Source organism: Theropithecus gelada, chromosome 16, assembly GCF_003255815.1.
Source record: "Theropithecus gelada isolate Dixy chromosome 16, Tgel_1.0, whole genome shotgun sequence".
NCBI lineage: Eukaryota > Metazoa > Chordata > Mammalia > Primates > Cercopithecidae > Theropithecus > Theropithecus gelada.
Window position 1 is genome coordinate 58703503 of NC_037684.1, and position 14453 is coordinate 58717955.

The following is a 14453-nucleotide window of genomic DNA, read 5'->3' on the forward strand; positions in this document are numbered from 1 at the left end:
ATTGCCAGGTGTGATGGCTCACGCATATAATTCCAGTGTAAGGCTGAGGTAGGTGGATCACTTGAGGTCAGCAGTTCAAGACTAGCCTGATCAACATGGTGAAACCCCATCTATACTAAAAATACAAAAAAAAATAGCGGGGGTGGTGGTATGCACCCGTAATCCCAGCTACCCTGGAGGCTGAGGCAGGAGAATAGCTTGAACCCAGGAGGCGGAGGTTACAGTAAGTCGAGATAACTACAGCACTGCACTCCGGCCTGGACAACAGAGCGAGGCTTCATCTCAAAAAAATAATAATTATTATTATTACTTATATATATACATACATAATTAAAATTTTTCTCAATGAGCAATGAAACTGAACAGATATGTCTCCCAACAGCAAATCAGCACATGAAAAGATGCACATCATTAGTTGCTAAGAGAATCCAACAAGAAACCACAATGAGTTATCACTTAATACACACTAGGTTTGTGGATATCAACAAACTGAATCTCAAGTTTACATGGGAAGGCAAAAGATCCAGAATAGCCAATACAATACTGAAAAACAAAGGTGGAAGACTGACGCTACTGCACTTCAAAACATAAATAGTTACAGGAACCAAGACAGTGTGGTACTAAGCAAAGAACAGACAAATAGATCAATGGGAACAGAGAGGCCAGAAATAAACTCACGCAAATATAGTCAGCTGGTCTTTGACAAAGGAGCAAAGGCAATTCAAAGGTGAAAGGACAGTCATTTCTTTTTTTTTTTTTTTTGAGACGGAGTCTCGCTCTGTCACCCAGGCTGGAGTGCAGTGGACAGATCTCAGCTCACTGCAAGCTCCACCTCCCGGGTTTACGCCATTCTCCTGCCTCAGCCTCCCGAGTAGCTGGGACTACAGGTGCTCGCCACCTCGCCTGGCTAGTTTTTTTTTGTATTTTTTAGTAGAGACAGGGTTTCACCGTGTTAGCCAGGATGGGCTCGATCTCCTGACCTCGTGATCCGCCCGTCTCGGCCTCCCAAAGTGCTGGGATTACAGGCTTGAGCCACCGCGCCCAGCCTTAAGGATAGTCATTTCAACAAATGGTGCTAGAACAACTGTATATCCACCCACATCAATACATCTATACACGAGCCTTACACTTCACAAAAAGTAACTCAAAATGTATTACAGACCTAAACGTAAAACATAAAACTATACAACTCCTAGAAAGTAACACAACATTAAGTTAGCCATGGGTTTGAAGACAACTTCTTAAATAAAACATCAGAAGCATAATCCATGAAAGAAATAACTGATAAGATGGATTTCATTAAAATTTAAAATTTCTGCTCTGCAAAAGACACTGCTGAAGAATGCGAAGACAAGCCACTGTCTGGAAGAAAACAGACGCAAAACACATACCTGATAAAGGACTTGTAACTAAAATATACAAAGAACTCTTAAACAAGGGAAAAAACTCAATTGTAAAAATGGGCAAAAAAGTGGGGGTGGGGCAAAAGATCTGAACACCTCACTGAATAAGATATGTAGATGGGAGGCATATGAAAAGATGCTCAACATTGTGTATCATTAGAGAACTGCAAAAAGTCGTATGTTTTATGATCCCATTTACATGAGACATCCAGAATAGGTACAGATACAGAGACAGAAATCAGACGAGTGGTTGTCAGGGGCTGAGGCGATGGAGGGATGGAAAGCATAGGTATGAGGTCTCCTTTCGGGTGATGAAAATGTTCTGACACTAGATAAAGGTGATGGTTAATTGTATTTTCTAATTAACATTTCGTTCAATGATTACAATGAATGAATGAGGAAAAGATGGATATAGAGAAAAGGGGAAGAAAAAATAACGCTGCAAAGAGGGGCGGGAAAAAAATCCCATAATCCCATCACAGAGAATAAGACAGAGGTAAAAACAGAAAAGAGAGATTCAACAAATTCTGAAAGAAGTGTTTCAGTAAACCACATTACTTAATCAACTATTTCAACCCATAATTATTAAGAATTTTCTTGGGAGGCTGAGGCTGGACAATCACTTGGGCCCAGGCGTTCGAGGCCAGCCTGTAGAGACAAAGCAATACCCCGTCTCTACAGAAAAACGTTTTTTGTTATCTGGGTGCAGTAGAGTGTGCCTGTAGTCCCAGTTACTCGGGAGGCGGAGGCAGGAGGATCACCTGCACTCCAGCCTGGGTGACAGAGCAAAACCCTGCCTCTCTAAAAAAAAAAAAAAAAAGAAAAGAAAAGAAAATTTTCTCCTTGCTAAACGAGCATCTTATCTGCTTTTTATGATCGAACCTCTGGTACCTACCACTGGTCCCCACTTTCCCCCTTGAATTCAGCTTTCTCCCTAGGAGCCCTCTCAGCTCCCAAGGCCTGCTTCTCCATTAGAGACATATTGAGAGCACAATGATTAGACCTAGAGAAGTACAATCTGGTGCTCACTGTGCTTCTGCTATGGAGGCACCTTAGATAAAAAGTTAAAAGTAGTAACAGGATCTGGGGAAAGGAAGTAAAGATCCGACTACTTAGAGCTAGGTGCAAACTTTAAGGGAGAGAAGTAAGCCTTATTTTTCTTACAGAATGAGTTCTCTAGTTCAACAGAAAGGGAAGAGAATCAAGACAAAATTCAGAGCAGAAGCTCTGGTCAGAAACAAACAATGGTGTTTAGCTGGAGCATAAGCATTCCCTTAGGAATTAAAGTGCAGTGGTAAGTGGATAGACAAAGCACAGAGTTAAGTGAAGTGAGGAATCCCTGACAACTTAATTCTGAGAGTAACTGTAATGAAAGGAGTTTGAGGGGATATTCTTTGGGCTACAGTGATGAGATGAAATGAAGCGCCAAGAACTGATATTATCAAACTCCATATTGTAAGATACCTCCTGCAAAGCACTTCCCCTGTCCACAGGATTTCTTACCGTATACACTGCCAGCAAAGCCAACTGGTTATAGGGGCGTCCATTCTTGGGAGCAATGTGCTGGGCCTTCAGGTACCAACTAGAACAGAAAAACAGTAAGAAAATGCTAGTTCCGGATTAGCTTTTTCCCAATTCATCCTGATAGCCCTAATACTTAAGATATAAGGTACAGTGTTAGATGTAACCCTGGAGAGGTAAGGCATGACTACAGGGACCAATAGGGACACCTGTAGAACACCCATATGGGAGGCAGCTCGAGTGGCCTAGTGCTCTTAGTAAGGCTTAGCTTAGAGCCACATAGGGAAGAGAAATAATGAAGTGGAGGTAAAAGTACCTGCGTGCTTTCCCATAGTTTGCGGTATCATTGGCTTGCTCCCGGTACCTAGCAATATCTCCTTGGCATATCATACTTCGCTGGGCACTGATCAAGGCATACTTCACCTTCAGGAAAAACAATCAGTTAGTAGAAAAGCCAAGAAACACTAACTTCAACCCTCAAAGGACAGCGATGGGGTGAAAATGACAATGTAGCACTGGTAAGGCACTAGCAGTCCTCCACAAAGTATAAAGTTTTCAGCCTAAACCTGACTACCAAAAAGACAGTCAACCGTGTGACACAAAATTTACTGAGAAAGAGAAAGGGAGATTCTTGAGTCCCAGGCAAATGAAAGAAAACATTTCGATATTAGTAGTCAGGATACCCGACTCTATGGAATAGTGTTTGATCTCAAGGAAGTCTTTGAGATGCTCCGGGACTCAGTTTCTTCATCTGAATGTAGAAATAACTACTCTATAGGGCAGCTGGAGGAAATAAACGTAAAAAATTTTATAAACTATAAAGAGACATACAAACATGAAGACAATTGTTTACTCTGTTCTTTCTTCTCCCCTAATAATTTCTGAGACCGAGTCTCACTCTGTTGCCCAGGCTGGAGTACAGTGGCGCGATCTCGGCTCACTGCAACCTCCACCTCCTGAGCCCAAGTGATTCTTGTGCCTCAGCCTCCTGAGTTCTGGGATGACAGGCATGCACCACCATGCCCAGCTAATTTTTGTATTTTTAATAGAGACAGGGTTTCACCATGTTGCCCAGGCTGGTCTCAAACTCCGGGCCTCAAGTGATCTGCCTGCCTCAGCCTCCCAAAGTGCTGCGATTACAGGCGTGAGCCATCATGCCCAGCCACCCTATTCTTTTTCTGCCATCATTACAGTCTTTCTTCAAACTGTTAATATCACAGAATTGTACCACGGCATTATATTACCTTCGCCTAAAACAATGAATCGTTTTATCAAACATTAACAACATGCCACACTGTGCAGTACTATATGTTTTCTCACTGATAGGCTTGGCATCTGTCACTCAGAAAACAGAGTAAACCAATCCCAAGACATGCGCCCACCAAAGTATCTCCCTAAGGAACACCACTTCAAGCACACAATATAATCCACTCCACTGCACACGGAAGAAATTAACATACCACTGAACAAAGAGCAAAGCTTCATTGAGAAGGAGATACTGACCCCTCAGGAAGGCACACTCACTAAGCAAACTAGCTACTGCACCTTAACCTCCTACCTAGCATGTAACTCAAATTTGTACCTCAGCAAAGTTACATATCACTACATATCACATATCCCCTAAGTCCTAACTATTCCACAAATTCTATGAATGAACATCCCCAAAGGTGTTAAGAATCCTCTGTATTTAACTGATAAAGCACAAAGAGAACTGATTATGCCTCCATACTACATCCACTTTGTCATCTTGGTAAGAGAGAAAAACAAAACAAAACAAATTATTTCGGCCGGGTGCGGTGGCTCACGCCTGTAATCTCAGCACTTCGGGAGGCCAAGGCGGGCGGATCACAAGGTAAGGAGATCGAGACCATCCTGGCTAACACGGTGAAACTCTGACTCTACTAAAAATACAAAAAGTTAGCCAGGCGTGGCAGCGGGCGCCTATAGTCCCAGCTACTCGGGAGGCTGAGGCAGGAGAATGGCTGAACCCAGGAGGCGGAGCTTGCAGTAAGCCAAGATCACGCCACTGCACTCCAGCCTGGGTGACAGAGCAAGACTCGGTCTCCAAAAAAAAAAAAAAATTCTTTCAAAGGCTCTTCATCCTCAGCATGAAGTCCTGGACAATTGAGCCCCTGCTTACTTCATCAGCACCACATTCCCGGTCACTCTCTGTACCTCAGTCAGACAGACTCCTCAGTTCCCCTAACACACCGTGCTGTTTTCCACTTCAGGGCCTTTAAGTATATTGTCCTCTTCCCCTAGAATGCTCCTCTCCTTGCATTTTCACCTACACCTTCACCTGGCTGATGTTTTCGGCCTTCAGTCTTAGTTTAACTATGACTTTCTCAGTCTCCCAGGATTCTTTAAAACTAGGTTAATCCTTTACAGTATACACCCCCAACATCCTTGGCGAAAGTCAGTCTGCACTCACCCCCAATCAAACACTAAACTCCAAGAAACAGGAGCACGTTTTAAATTTTTTTCAATCTACACTGAATTGCCTCTGCCTAAAATGCCACCAAGCATGTAAGAGGAACTCAATAAACACTTTTTTTTTTTTTTTTTTTTTTTTTGCGATAGAGTCTCACTTTGTTGCCCAGGCTAGAGTGCAATAACGCAGTCTTGGCTCACTGCAACCACTGCCTCCTGGGTTTAAGCGATTCCCCTGTCTCAGCCTCCTGAGTAGCTGGCACTACAGGCATGCACCACCACACCTGGCTAATTCTTGAATTTTTAGTAGAGATGGGGTTTTGCCATGTTGGGCCAGGCTCATGTCAAACTCCTGACCTCAGGTGATCTGCCTGCCTTGGCTTCCCAAAGGGCTGGGATTAAGGAGTGAGCCACTGTGCCCAGCTAAAAACATTTGTCCATCAGTAAGAAAGCTTGTATGTAGTAATTTATCATAAGGAGCAAAAAGGCAAGAGGAAGCCTCTGCTCCATAAACCACACTGCTTTCTGTAATGAATCTCTAACCTCTTCCTAAATATGCTCAAGTTTCCCATCTTAAAACAAAAACTGGCCAGGCATGGTACAGAAGGAAAAAAAAAAAAAAAAAAACGAAAAACAAAGAAAAAAATCTTCTCTTAGAACTCTATGTTCTTTCAGCTGTCTTCCCTCCTTGCCTTCACAGCCAAGACGCTTAAAAGAATGGTCTATATTACTCTCTTGCAATCTCTACTGCTTTATCCCTCTTCGCTACAATCTGGCTTCCAGTCTCCCCAACTAAATTAACTCTTGATAAGTTCATCCAATCCAATGGACACTTTTTAGTCATCTTATCATTTGACAGCTCCATTGCACTTGACAATTTTACCTACCCCCACCTTGAAATGTAACCCCCATCTTTTGCCAGTCTTCCCAGTATCCCAACTTTCGCCTCAACCACCACCTATATCATGATGACTCATGATCTGTAACACCAGCCCAGCTTTCTACTGACCTCCAGAGAGACCACAATATTCATTTGTTCAAGTTCCTGCAACACACACACTTCCACCTAAGCATATCCAAACCTGAATCAATCTCTTCCTTTACAGCCACTCCCCTGGACTACCAGCTGGGAGATGATTCAGACTCTCCACGCCTCCAATCTCATCCATCCCTCATACCAAATCAGCCAACACTTCCATTCTATTTCTTTTCTTTCCAATCTGTCTTCTCTTTCCCATCTCCACGACCTCTATCTGAGTTCAGACCTACAACCTGACTCCTCTATCTCCACTCTCCTCCAACTCCCATCCAAACTCACCAATCTGCCCAAGTGACCGGTTCTAAGAAAAAACCTACCTTATCCATTTACTAAAAAAGCAATTAATGGTTCCCCGGAGCTTTCAGAATGAAGTCCAAACTCTTTGGCACAGATGAGAGCTTATGACCTAGTCACTTCCCCCTTTGTTAGCTCTTCCACCTGCAATAGCCCCTCCACACTACAAACACCAGCACACTGAACTTCCTGTACTTTCCCAACAACGCCTGTTTCTCTTTTGCTGGACCCTCTATCTAAACTGCTCCTCCCATCTGCAAACCCCTAGTCACGTTTCAAAACTCAGCTTGACAATCTCCACGAAGCCTTCCTTGGCCCCACCAAGCTAAGTTAGATTCACTTCTCTCTATGGCCCTTCAACACTCTATACCGGGGTCCCCAACCCTCAGGCTGCGGACTGGTACCAGTCTCTGGTCTGAGCGGTGGGCGGGCTAGCACATAAACATATCCAAACCTGAACCAATCTCTTCCTTTACAGCCACTCCCCTGGACTACCAGCCACACCACCTGAACCCTACCTCCTGTCAGATCAGCGGTGGTATTAGGTCTCACAGGTGCGCAAACCCTATTGCGAACTAAGCATGTGAGGGACTTAGGCTATGCACTCTTTATGAGAATCTAATGCCCCCACATCCCCGTCCATGGAAAAACTGTCTTCCACGAAACCAGTCCCTAGCGCCAAAAAGGCTAGAGACTGGCCAGGCCCAGTGGCTCATGCCTGCAATCTCAGCACTTTGGGAGGCTGAGGTGGGTGGATCACCAAAGGTCAAAAGTTCAAGACCAGCCTGGGCAACATGATGAAACCCCATCCTACAAAACACAAAAATTAGCCAGGCTTGGCGGTGGGCACCTGTAATCCCAGCTACTCGGGAGACTGACACAGCAGAACTGCTTAAACCTGAGAGGCAGAGGTTGAAGGTTGCAGTGAGCCGAGATCACACCACTGCACTCCAGCCTGGGTGACAAGAATGAAACTCCATCTCAAAAAAGGGAAAAAAATAAAATAAAGAAAGAAGGCAGGCTGGGGAGCACTGCTATATGCCACTACCATAGTACACATGACACCACAACTGTTGGTTTAATCTATCTGCCCTGCACTGAACTATACCTTTCATTCTTTTATCCTCAACACCCAGTAGAGTCTCTAACACATAACACTAGATAAATGCTTACTAAATGAATGAAAATTTTAAGATAAATAAAGAAGGTAGCTTACTGTCTTGCGTAATGGCTTGCTGCGAATGGCAAGACCATCCATGTAGTCTTCCAGTTTGAACTTGTAAGTAACCTGCAGCTTCTGAAGCAAACTATCAAAGAAGTCACTACCCTATAAAAAGAAAAAAAGAAATTACTGAATTAACCTATTCTGATCCAACCTATCCACCAAAAACCGGGGCAGACAACCCTTTCACAGTTCTGCTAATGTTCAGATATCCTATGAAAAGGGAGACATGCACAATATTTAGTGGCCACCAATTTGAGCGCAGGACAAATTCAGTCTAAGCCTTCTTCAAAGATATGAACACATGAACACACACACTCTCTCTCTCTCCACACAAACACAAACACAAACACATATATACACATTTTCATTCTCTCCCTTTTAGGCCAAGGCATTCAGAAAGCTTTCAACCTCAAAACTCCAATTGTCAGTAATTTACAGTCCCAAGGAAGCAACTGGAGTAGTGTAGGCTCAGAACCCAAGAAAAGGGCATAGTTTTTTTGTCGATATTCTGTTCTAAAAGACGGTATTTCAGGTAGTAAAAATCCATCATAACTACAGAATGCTGAAGCCTTTACCCCGAGGACAAAAAGATGACAGTTTACCTCATCCAAGAGCTCCAAAAGTCTGTTCCGAATCTGTTCTGGGTTCTCAACATTCGGATCCTTGACAAGTTGCCTGAACTTCTCAATCACCTGATAGAAAGCATTCTTCCACAGGATCTGATCCACATTCTGATTATCAGAGAACTCAATATCTAATAGAATACAGCGCTCATATAGCTGCAGCAGTTCAGCTCTGGAATAAAATACATGCAACTTCCAGCTCCAAATACACCATAGAAAGAGCTAGACCCAAGTTTTGAGATTCCTGCAAATTAACCACCTCCCTTGGCAGGAAATCAAAACTGTGACCAGGTAGGCATACTACTCTCTCTGGTTTCCAGTCTGCAGAGCAGAACGTCATTCTAAAGATACTTGTGTCTAGGAAAATAGTTTTTTCCCATATGTCTTCACCTAAATTTAACAACTGAAGTAAGATCTTCACTGCAAGCTATATGCTGTTCATTTCTTGGCATTCTAGAAAGTCTTTTTACATTTCAAGATTCCATGATCCCTTAAAGATAATTTTTTCTTAAAGAAAAAGTAGGATGCATAATCTTTTCTAAGACTAGAAAATAAAACTTCTGTTCTGTTTCCAACTGTCCTTCCCTTACAAAGGGAAAAGGAGATAATACCCAGCGGCTCAGCTAAAAAGTTTCTACCTTCCTCAGCCATAGGAATCTATACACCTCCAGCTGATCCCCATTTCCCTCCAGCCAGAATAGAACACATCATACCTGAGTTGCGCCATCTTCTCCAGGCCCTCCGGACTGATGCGGTCCCTGGAGAGCAGGTTGCTGAGCTGCAGCTCCTGGTTGTCAGCCACCCGGAGAAGCCTGTGCAGCTCCTGTTGCTGCAGGTTCCTCATGTGCTGCTCCACCTCCTCGGGACTCATGGTGCTGGCAGGTAGAGGGCTACATACATACTGTCCTGATGGAGTCGGGTAGCCTGGGTAGTAAGGCCCTGGGTACACACCATTTGTAGGGCCCACGGGGTACTGCAGAGGGTTATAGCCCGTATAGGGATACTGGGAGGCAGGGCCTGGTGTCCGGGGGTAATAATAGGGGTTGTCAGAGTTTTGAAACTTATAGTAAGATGCTTGAGCCTGGCGTGAGTCACTCCAAGACGTAGGACTGACTTCATCATCGGTGTCCAAGAAATGCAGCTGGGGCGCCTGAGTCTTCAGAGCAGGTTTCTGATCAGGATTGTTGGGGTCCCACAACCGGCGTGTGGTGCCTCCACGGCCCCAACTCCGAGGTCCCTTACCACCAGATCCAAACAAAAGCCGAGGCCCCGAAGGTGCGGATTCTGGAGAGCCTGCTGAACTGACAGATAGGGTGGTATGGGCAGGCAGAATCAGAATGCCACGACCACGACCCCGAAGTTCTTGTTTCGGGTTTTTGGACTCCTGCTTCTCAGAGCCTTTGCCCCCACTGCTGAAGCCTTTGTCAGGCTTTCCTCTATCCACATCATCCCTGGCTGACTTCCCCACGGGAGACTCTTTGTTCATGGCTTCCGCATCAAAAGTGACACGAAGAGTGCCTCGATTTTCTTTACCATTGCTTTTCTGCTCGCCCTCCCCACGGCCAGACCAGTTTCTTTCTAAATGTTTCTTCCTTTCTGAACTTCTCCTGGGTCCTAATCCATCAGGCTCATCAATTCTGTCCTCATCTAAGGAATCGGTTGAGGACACAGACACTTGCTTCTTCAGTCGCGGCCTCTCCTTGGTCCTATCCTGTCGGCGGCGGCGACATCCATTATCAGTCAGGCCAGCTCCCTCAGCGCTGTTGTTGCTGCCAGCTGAGCTAGTACTGCACGTGCGGTAGCGATTCCTTCGTTTGTCTGACCGGGAGTAGCGCTTTGCAGAACCTGGCTTCCCCTGGGCCGGGTCATCATTGGTTTTCCTCATCCCCTCCCCTTTTTCAATCCTCTTTCCTTTTTCTCCCTTTGCAGCCCTTCCTCTGTCACCACCTGGGTTCTTTTCTGTCTCAGCCCTGTCTGGTTTATTCACAACTTCCTCTTTCGCAGTATTTACCCTACACTCATCTTCCTCTACTCTCAGTTGCTCTACCTGGTTGAGGATTTCTTCCTCCTCCACCCGACTGGCTGATTCTTTGCTAACAGTCTGCAAACGTCGTCCAGGCTGATAGATCTGCAGGTCTGGTTTCTTTGTTCTTTTGATAATTTTTAGACTACGATCCTCTTGTCCAGCAGTCCTAGGAAAGGATTCTTGTCCCCGATTATTTTCTGGGTCTATAGGACCATTCTGCTGTTGGTTGTTCAGTTCCTTACAGACATCTTTAACGGGCTGAGTACCATTTTCAACAGCAGAGGAATCTCGGTCATTAACGATTTCATCTTTGAATTCCTCACTCCCAAAGGGTTCCTTGATTTTGGGCTTGTTCCTTAGCCGAGAAAGGCCAGGCTTATAGATTTCCAGATCTGGACGCCTGTTATCTTTGCGTGGCCTGGCCTCCTTTAATTCCTTCATGTTTTCTGTTATGTTGGGGAGAGAGTTTGGGAGGGAAAGGTAGAAGATAAGCATAAAGAAGGAAGGAGGGGGAAAGACTGTCATTCTGGTTAAGTAACAAAAAAGAGTCAAGCAAGAATTACACATCCAAATGCTAATATTGGTAGGCAAGAAAGGACATTTCTGTAGAAGCAGAAATTCTGGGTTTACAACACTTGTTCAACAATTCACAAGGCTAAGGACCTAATTGCGTTGGTGCTACCTACACTTGGGTGAGGGAAATGGGGGAACCCATCTCCTTATGTGTTACCCCAGTCATATTCAGAAATCCAAGACCCCAAACTACCTCATTATTGTCAGAACAAAAGATCTCTACAACCTTTTCATATAGAGCCTGTGAATCCACCTCAGCTTTTTCTTCTGCCTTTAACTTTTTTCCTGGGTGGCTAAGTTCTTCTAACATAACAGCAGGGGGAAAAAGTAAAAAAGGAGAAAAAGGGGGGTATTATAACAATCATCAGTCCTGGATATCTCTGGAGAAAAAAAAATGCGACTCTCGACTTTAAACTTGACCAGGACAATTCTCTTCTTCAGGATACCAATTACCAAATAACATACCTGCTGGTAAATTAAACAGTAAGCAGTTCCTTCCACATTCTTCAACTTCACCCATCCTCACCAACTCACTGAGAGTAGCTCGCAGAGTTACCAAACTACTGCTCAGACTATCGTACTAGAATACTGACACTAACTGCTACTGTGATGATGGAATTATGATTAGAAAAAAGTTCCATAAGGGAACTTTCCCTGGATGCTGATGGAAAGATTGTGACATACTCTCAAAATACCAAGAACTGGGAACTCAAGAATTAAGAATAATACAGGACCTTAGAAACCACTCTCCGCCAGGAGCAGTGGCTCACACCTGTAATCCCAGCACTTTGGGAGGCCAAGGCGGGTAGATCATGAGGTCAGCAGATCGAGACCATCCTGGCTAACACGGTGAAACCCCATCTCTACTAGTAACACAAAAAATTAGCCGGGCATGGTGGCGAGTGCCTGTAGTCCCAGCTACTTGGGAGGCTGAGGCAGGAGTATGGCGTGAGCCCGGGAGGTGGAGCTTGCAGTGAGCCCAGATCACGCCACTGCACTGCAGGCTGGGCGACAGAGCGAGAGACTCCATCTCAAAAAAAAAAAAAAAAAAAAAGAAACCACTCTCTGAGCTCCATGAACTTACTGAACAGCAAGTATAACAAGATAACAAGTATAACAAGCAAGTATCTGGATTTTTTTTTTAAGTATCTATTACCATTGTCAAAAGTAACTAAACATTTCAGTGGAAAAGTGACAGAATTCGTGAGAATGTTATCAAGTACACAAATGGAATGCTATATAAAATCCAAGCATAGGCCAGGTGCAGTGGCTCACGCCTATAATCCCAGCACTTTGGGAGGATGAGGCAGGAGGGCTGCTTGAGGCCAGGAGTTCAAGATCAGCGTGGGCAACATGGCAAAACCCTGTCTCTATAAAACATACAAAAAATAGCCCAGGTGTTGTGGTGCAGGTCTGTAATTCCAGCTACTGGGAAGGCTAAGGTGGGAGGATCACTTGAGCAGAGGAGATGGAGGCTACTGTGAGCTGAGATCCCTCCACTGCACTCCAGCCTGCACAAAAGAGTGAGATCCTACCTCAAAAAAATACTAATAGACCGGGCGCGGCGACTCATGCCTGTAATCCCAGCACTTTGGGAGGCCGAGAGAGGCGGATCACGAGGTCAGGAGGCGGGTGGATCACGAGGTCAGGAGATCGAGACCATCCTGGCTAACAAGGTGAAACCCCGTCTCTACTACAAATACAAAAAATTAGCCGGGCGTGGTGGCGGGCGCCTGTAGTCCCAGCTACTCCGGAGGCTGTCAGGAGAGTGGTGTGAACCCGGGAGGCGGAGGTTGCAGTGAGCCGAAATCGCGCCACTGTACTCCAGCCTGGGCGACAAAGCGAGGCTCCGTCTCGAAAAACAATAATAACAATAAAAACGTTTTTAATCCTAGTATTGCTCTCTAAACATAAATGCAAACAAGCCCACAGGAATCATATGCTCTAGCACGTACATTTACTTTTTTTTTTTTTTTTTTTTTTTTTTTTTTTTGAGTTGGAGTCTGGCTCTGTCGCCCAGGCTGGAGTGCAGTGGCCGGATCTCAGCTCACTGCAAGCTCCGCCTCCCGGGTTTACGCCATTCTCCCGCCTCAGTCTCCCGAGTAGCTGGGACTACAGGCGCCCGCCACCTCGCCCGGCTAGTTTTTTTTTTTGTATTTTTTAGTAGAGACGGGGTTTCACCGTGTTCGCCAGGATGGTCTCGATCTCCTGACCTCGTGATCCGCCCGTCTCGGCCTCCCAAAGTGCTGGGATTACAGGCTTGAGCCACCGCGCCCAGCCACGTACATTTACTTTTTGTAGCTGTAACAAAACGGGAAAAAAAGAGACTGAGGTTTAGCATAGTGCTTCACTATTGAAAAAAGAGACTCAGGTTTAGGAAAGTGCTTCACTATTTTCAGAAGTTTAAAAGGCAGATTCATGAAGTATCCACAAAGATAAAGCAGTTTAACCCAAGAATACCTCACCCACGGCATTCTGTAACTTGGTGGGGGGGGGGGGAGGAGGAATGGGGAGAGCTCTTCCTACTACCTTCTAGAGCAGCGGGAGAAAACAGCCTTAACCATCCAATTCTCTTAATCAACAAAAACCAATTTCACAGACTGGCCGCAAACCTAGAGAAGCCACCTATCACAGCTAGCATTCTACACAACTCTATTGCCTAACGCAGGGGAGGTGAGACACTTAGAATCTTTCTTACTTTCCTGACGTGGCTGGAGACTCGAAATTAACTTGCAAACTGAGCATTCTCTCTAATAAAAACTGCTCCCACACATGCCAGGGCCAAACCCGAGTAGTCAGAGGTCCCGGATCCCTCCAATGGCGCAGCTTTCGGAAGCCTGTCTTGGGGGGGAAAAGTTCAGCAAGGAAGTCGCAGGCTGTTAAACCTTTCCCCTCAAATCCTTCTCTCCGACGCTAAAGCGGTGGCCGGGGCAGGCCCGCGGAGGGCGGCCTGGAGAGCGATACGCCCGGGGCCTCCACCAGACCCCACTCCTTTCCGTGTCTCCCGACGCCTGGGAATCCGCGGGCGGGTCTGAGAGGGCTGGGGCAAAGGGGAACAGTCACCTTCGCGGCGAAAAAGAGGGTGGAGGCAGGAATTCGGGCCAGGCTCTCCCGGAGCCGGCCGGGACTGGCCGAGCCCGACCCCGCACGGACCCGCGGGAGAGGCAAGGCAGCGAGGGTCCGCCGCGGCCCCAGCGCCTACTGCCGGGGGAAGGGGCGGGGGCTCCGGAGCCGCGGGCCGAGCGGGGAGGAGGCAGGGGAGGAGGAGAGGGAGGCGGGGCGGGCAGGCCCGGCCCAGGAGCTGGGCGGCGCGACTCAC

At 45.9% G+C, this 14453-nt stretch overlaps 1 protein-coding gene across 1 annotated transcript in view; it reads right to left on the reverse strand.

Annotated features, from left to right (window-relative positions):
- The window catches only part of SMG6 (SMG6, nonsense mediated mRNA decay factor), a 243643-nt gene that overhangs the window by 228998 nt on the left and 192 nt on the right, over positions 1 to 14453 (reverse strand). The window contains exons 2-6 of the mRNA XM_025362851.1: positions 9249 to 11007; positions 8515 to 8707; positions 7904 to 8014; positions 3241 to 3347; positions 2907 to 2985 (exon numbers count right to left, since the gene is read on the reverse strand). Coding sequence (XP_025218636.1) covers positions 2907 to 2985; positions 3241 to 3347; positions 7904 to 8014; positions 8515 to 8707; positions 9249 to 11007 — 2249 coding nt within the window. The remainder of the gene's footprint in view (positions 1 to 2906; positions 2986 to 3240; positions 3348 to 7903; positions 8015 to 8514; positions 8708 to 9248; positions 11008 to 14453) is intronic.